This window comes from Helobdella robusta (assembly GCF_000326865.2).
Source record: "Helobdella robusta unplaced genomic scaffold HELROscaffold_20, whole genome shotgun sequence".
In the NCBI taxonomy this organism is placed as follows: domain Eukaryota; kingdom Metazoa; phylum Annelida; class Clitellata; order Rhynchobdellida; family Glossiphoniidae; genus Helobdella; species Helobdella robusta.
This window is the reverse complement of record NW_008704084.1, coordinates 199,137-205,415: the sequence shown is the minus strand read 5'-3', so window position 1 is coordinate 205,415 and position 6,279 is coordinate 199,137. Positions and strand designations below refer to the sequence as shown.

The 6,279-nt window shown below is 33.7% G+C and overlaps 1 protein-coding gene across 1 annotated transcript in view; it reads right to left on the bottom strand.

Annotated features, from left to right (window-relative positions):
• Positions 1-5,726, bottom strand: part of HELRODRAFT_191305 (hypothetical protein) — a gene marked incomplete at its 5' end in the record, with an annotated part of 11,489 nt that extends 5,763 nt beyond the window's left edge. Inside the window, 5 exons of the mRNA XM_009017871.1 lie at positions 183-241; positions 1,035-1,228; positions 1,564-1,669; positions 1,910-2,209; positions 3,530-5,726. Of these exons, the coding sequence (XP_009016119.1) occupies positions 183-241; positions 1,035-1,228; positions 1,564-1,669; positions 1,910-2,209; positions 3,530-5,726 (2,856 nt within the window). The remainder of the gene's footprint in view (positions 1-182; positions 242-1,034; positions 1,229-1,563; positions 1,670-1,909; positions 2,210-3,529) is intronic.
• Between the last annotated feature and the right edge of the window lie 553 nt (positions 5,727-6,279).

The following is a 6,279-nucleotide window of genomic DNA, read 5'->3' as shown; positions in this document are numbered from 1 at the left end:
AACTTTAGTGAGAAAATTGAAAAAACGAACTACAAACATATTAACGCCAAACATTCGGTAGAATTTATAGAATATTGTAATATATATATATATATATATATATATATATATATAATATATACAATATTATATATAATAAAGTCATAGATGGACGGATAGACAAAGAAAGAAAGACGACCAACCTGCCCGTAGAGGTCGGTGTTCAACAAAATCATGGCCGCTGTCATGGTGTGACAGCTATCTGTTGAGTGGCCATTTTGAAGAAATATATTATAATATATTAATTATAATATAACATAATATAGTAAATATAATATAATAATATAATATGACGTATTAATAATATCTTTTGAAATTTATTATGAAGTGTTATCTATCGACCAGATAAAGTGAAGAAGTTATATTAACCTATTGTATGTAACCTTTAACACGTACGCAACATACAGCGTGCCATATAGCTTCAACAAAATACAACAAATACAAAGGACAATACATTTCGGTTTCGGAAACAAACATCATGCTGTAGTTCATCAGCTTAATTGCTGATGTGACTGACGAGTTACATTTTACATCTGACGTTCTACATCGCCAATTGTTTTAGTGATGTCTGATTTAGCAGAAATTTCGCGGGAGTGTCAAAAACGTTAAAGTGACGATTTCCAACTGAACTCTGCTTCTTCCTCGGAGACTAAATTGCCAACAAGAATCTGGTGTAATACTATTTTTTCTCTTCTATTATAATGTACATCTGATATACGTGGAACTGCTTACTTATCCTTCTATACTTAAAGTTAGACTTAAGTTAGACTTTTAAATAGTTAAACTTTCGCGCCACAAACAAAGGCTGCTACATCCACATCACACCACACCACAACACAGGATGTATATAAGTATTTCCTATGCACATGCAAGCACTGCATCATGTTCATCGTCATCTTTCTCACCAATATCATCATCATCATCATCATCATCATCGTCGTCGTCGCAATTATCATCATCATCACTATTATCATCATCGTCATTATCACTATCACCTTCAGATTTGAATTCTTTATCATTGCATTCGTAATATCTCCTGGAGAACTCATTAAGTATTCGATCCCTCTCCTGAGTTTCACCAATCAGAGCAATCTTAGCCAGAAAGCTGCGCAGTGATTGGTCGATATTTTTAGAACTGAAGTCAAAATGCTGAAGATAAGCTCGAGCAAGTCGTTTAGAGAGCTGCGTGCTGGAAATGTAAGGAAAAAAAAGGTTATACGATAGTGCTGATTAAAATATGGAAATGATATGATAATGGTGAAAGTGTGAAAGTCCATGAAAATGATAATAATGATAGCATAATGATGTTGCAATGGCAATATTGATAAGAGTTCAGCCATCAACTTTGCAATATAATCGACAATGAAACAACATATGTGAGAATGTCTCAAAAACATCATCTCAACAACAACATCACCAACAACATCTCGACAACAACAACAACAAAATTTTGACAACAACAGGACAACAACAACAGAAACAACAACACCCCGACAGCAACAAGACAACAACATCCTCACTAACGGTTTGTTGATCTTCAGAGCAACTTCTTCTTTTGAAATGCCATCCAAGTTGAACATCTTCTCAGCCATCATTTCAATTTCATCCTTGCCGTCGGCTGTTTTGTCATCTTTGTTAAATATCATCATCAATATCATCATTATCCTCATCATCACCATCATCATCATCAAATCATTATCAATAATCTCTAAAGATGCCCTAACGGTAATTATTGTTGTTGTATATATTAATAAGGTAGTATTTGTATATAATTGTTTCTAATAACCTAGAAAATAAACAAAAATAAAAGACAATAGAAAAAAATAAAAATATTAATAATAATAATAAAAATAATAACAATAACCATTACCTTTGGCATTGTCGTAATCACCGTCTTCTACAATTTCCACCACCACGTTATTGATGTTGTTGTTGTCATTTTTGTTGTTTGTTGTAATGTTATTAATGTTGTTGTTGTGTTTGGTGGAGGTGTTATTAATGTTGTCGTTGTTCTTGTGGTTGGTGGTGGTGTTAATAATGTTGTTATTGCCACTGTATAAATTGCAGTTGTTGTTGTTGCTGTCGTTGTTGTTGTTGCCGTTGTTGTTAGTTTCACCAGAACCAAAAAATTTTTTAACTTCATCGTTTTTCACCCCATACTTCAAATCATCTGGTAATGTTGTAATTATTAAAATAAAAAAAATAAATGGAATGGAATAAAACGCGTGTGTGTGTGTGCGTGTGTGTGTGTGTGAACAAACAAACGTGCATGTGGGTGAGCGTGCGTGTATTAGTTTTTGAAATTATAAAAATAGCAACAAAGTTTTTATAACACTGAAGAGAAGACACCAATATAATTACCAATAATACAACCACCATGAATGTTATAAGCAGATGTGTTGTAACAACCACAGACACACTCACGCACAGACTCGCACACACAGACTCACACACACAGACTCACACACACAGTGTTACACATAGACTTACACATAATGACCCTGACTTAAGCCTATTTAGTTAATTGCCTTCTAACTGAACAGTTCATGAAAGCAAATAATATTATTATTACTGAATCAATTATGGAGTAGTACTTATAATAACATTATGAATGAAAGAATGAATGAATGAATGAATAAATAAATGAATGAATGAATGAGTGAAAGAATAAAAAAATGAATGAATGAATGAATGAATGAATGAATGAATGAATGAATGAATGAATGAATGAATGAATGAATGAATGAATGGGTGAATGAATAAATGGATAAATGAATAAATGAATGAATGAACCACAAGTGAAAAGAAATTAACTACCACCAATTACATAAGGTAATTGTTATTAGAAATGGTAATGGTACTGAATTGGCCAAACACTATTTATCAAATGACACAATTTTGAACATGAACTACAGTAAAATATTCACGAGAAGAATGATTCTGGCATCATTTGAATGTAAAATAAAACTTCATAAATGCGAAAAAACTGTTGGCTTTTGTAAGGAAGGGCATCTCTATTTACTTAACTATTTACAACACATTCAGCAATTCACTTTCAAGACAGTCTGCATTTCAATTTGATATTGTCCTCTTTTTCTCTCTTAGCTTCTACCTTTCTCTGCTTCTCTGCCGGTTTCCACCTCTCTCTCTCTCTCTCTTTCTCTCCCTCTCTCTCTCAGCACGTTTCTATATATCACCATCCACATCATCATATTTCTTTCTCATCAGATGTCAACCAGACATGAAATGTTCCGTAATGATTTATAAAAGTGGGCTCTTCTAAATCTCGACATCATCCAGTATCAAACTTACCCAATCCATATGAATACAATCCACCATAGGCCAGTATCACAAAATGCTTTGCTCAAATAGGAATGATAAATCATCAATTATAAAGAGAATAATAATAATAATAACAATAATAATATAACAAATACTAAATATTAATAATAAGCATATGATAAACAGTAATTACATATAAGCTGGTTACCCCCAAGATTGTCATAATCCTCTTCACAATCATCATTTCTGTCAAAATTTTTTATGTCCTGTAACAGTAGGTGACCATGCTTCGGTCGAAGGTTGTTTGCAATTGGTGTCGATGGCAATGAAATAGAAGCAACATTGCCAAATGACGCTGATGATGATGTCAGCGGCGTCGACTTTACAAATTCAAGTTTTTTTATGTTCATGTTGTTGTTGCTGTTGTTGTTACTAGCGTTGTTGTGGCTGGTTTTTGGTGTTGTGATAATATGTTTCGTGTAATTGACATTAAGGTCAGCAATTTCGTTTTTATGAATTCTATTGCTGTTAATGTTGTTGTTTTTGCTGTTAATGTTGTTGCCTTTGCCGTGAATGTTGCTGTTTTTGTTGACGCCACTGATGCTAGAGTTGTCATAAAATGTGTTGTTTAAATTTTGCTGATGTAAATTTGTTGAACTATGGCTCTTACTGCTGAGCTTGTTGCTGCAGTGTTTTGAAGTGTCACTGATGTTGTTGTTGTTGTTGCTGCTGTGCTCTGAAATGTAAACAGTTGTCCAAGCAACTTGTTTGTTGCTACTGCTGTTCTTATTATTGTAGTCGATGATGCTGTTGACTGCACTGTCGTCAGGTAAGTTATTGTCACCTTTGATGCTGATGCGTGTTACACCACTGTATTCGGTGTCACTCATGATTTCATCGTAATCGTGCTCTAAATATCTGCGACTCCTGATCCGGCTGTTATTACTGACATTATCGTAAGGTGTAGTGTTGAGGGATGAGATGTGGTTTAGATACTTGCTGTTGTTGTTGTTAATGTTATATCTATTGTTGTTGTAGTTGAGGTGGATGGAATCGTTGTTTCTCACATTTTCAAAGGCTAGAACATTCTGCTGTTGTGGCTGGTTTATTATTACTTTTTGGAAGTTGTTAAATCCGTTGTTAGAGTTGTTGTTATCAATTCTTTTGCTGTTGTGAGTTTGGAGGTTGTTAGAAGCTTGTAAGTTGTTGGTGTTGTTGGCAACATGACCATCTATGTTGAAAAGATTTCCGTGGCTCCTTGAAACTTCCTTGTTTTGGAAGTTTTTACTGAGAGGTGAATGATGCTTGTTGTGGACATTTATCAGACCTGGTGAGCTAAAATTTTGCTTCATTAAATTTTGTTGCGGTTTAAAAATCGGTGAATATTGTTGTTGTGGAATTCTATTTTGCTGTTGGAAATAATGTTGCTGGTTATGTTGCTGCTGTTGTGACTGATGTTGCTGCTGTTGTGACTGATGTTGCTGCTGATGTTGTGGTTGCTCCCTCTGTTGTTGTTGCTGCTGCTGTAGATGTTGCTGGTAGAAACGTTGATGCTGTTGATGCTGGTATTTGTGATCATGGCGTTGATATTGGTCAAGTTGTTGATTCTGTTGACTAACTTGACCAGGGTGACGACTTGGGAATAATGAGTTGTTTGCAGCATAGCAAGTATTCTCAGCTGAAAATGTGATATCAGGGATGTTGTTGTTGTTAACATGTTGAAGAATGTTGCAACCTTTGTTCATGTTGCCAGCAGTACTGTTAATGTTACTGTAATAATATTTGTTACTGCTATCTGTGACTTTCAAATGTTTGTTAGTGCAACCATGATTTGATTGATTGGTGAATGATTGGTGACCCGATTGACTGAAGAGTTGCTGAGAGGGGAAACTTAAAAAAGATTTTCCAACCTGTGGACTTTTAAGAAGTTCATTCTGATGTGAGAGATAATTATCATTGTTGTTATTGTTGAATGCTTTGGTTATCAGGAAGCCAGATTGGAAGAAACATTCGGAATCATCGACATCTCTACGTGGAAAATTTTGTGATGGAGAATGTTGCTGCCTGGCTAGTTGAGGGGAACAATAAACCAAATCAGTTATTGACAAGCTAGCTACTTTATTCAAATTTATACCTTTTCCATCGTAATCATAATTTTCTTCGCCCAGATTATAATAATCATCATAATTTGATGATTTATAGTTCATATGATCAATATTTATTTGATTGTTTACGCTACCAGATTGTAACGATATCTCATTGGAAATGTTACTATGCGACAGCGATGAGTGCAAAATGTGAAACTGATTGTTATTAACTGCCGGAGTTGTCGAAGACTTTGAACTTGAGGGATGCAAGACTTGCATACCTGACATATTTTCTTTTGAATATTGCAATTTGGCCATTTTATTATTAATTAATTATTAATTCATCGACACATTCATTAATTATTAACCACCTAATTAAAACTTTCCCAATTATAATAATGAGTCCTCACTTGCATTTAATAATTTTAATTTATTTTAATCCAATCAACTCTAAGAATTCTGAAAAGGATAAAATTCAGTCAAGTGACAGCTGGACTAGAATAATAGGAATTGTTTTGATTTTTAAAAGGTGAACGTGAACTGCAACCAACTAACTAATTTTTCATTTTCTTTTTTAAATTAAAAAAAACTTATTGAAAATATTCTATCCAAAAAAGCAAACGTGAAATGAAATGGGGTAATCTCGGAGACGGCAAAGTGGTTTTTCCAGAAATATTTATTTATAGTCAACAGTTTAAAGAGATTCATAAGCTCCACCCACGGTGCAACTAATAAACTAAATACAGCCTGCATGTTCGTTGGTTAGCAACAGTATAATGTAAACAGCCGAAATACTAAAAAAAGGAAAACTGTTTTTTGAGTAATTATTTTTAAAATGTTATTAAATTTAAAAAAAATAAATAAAATGTAA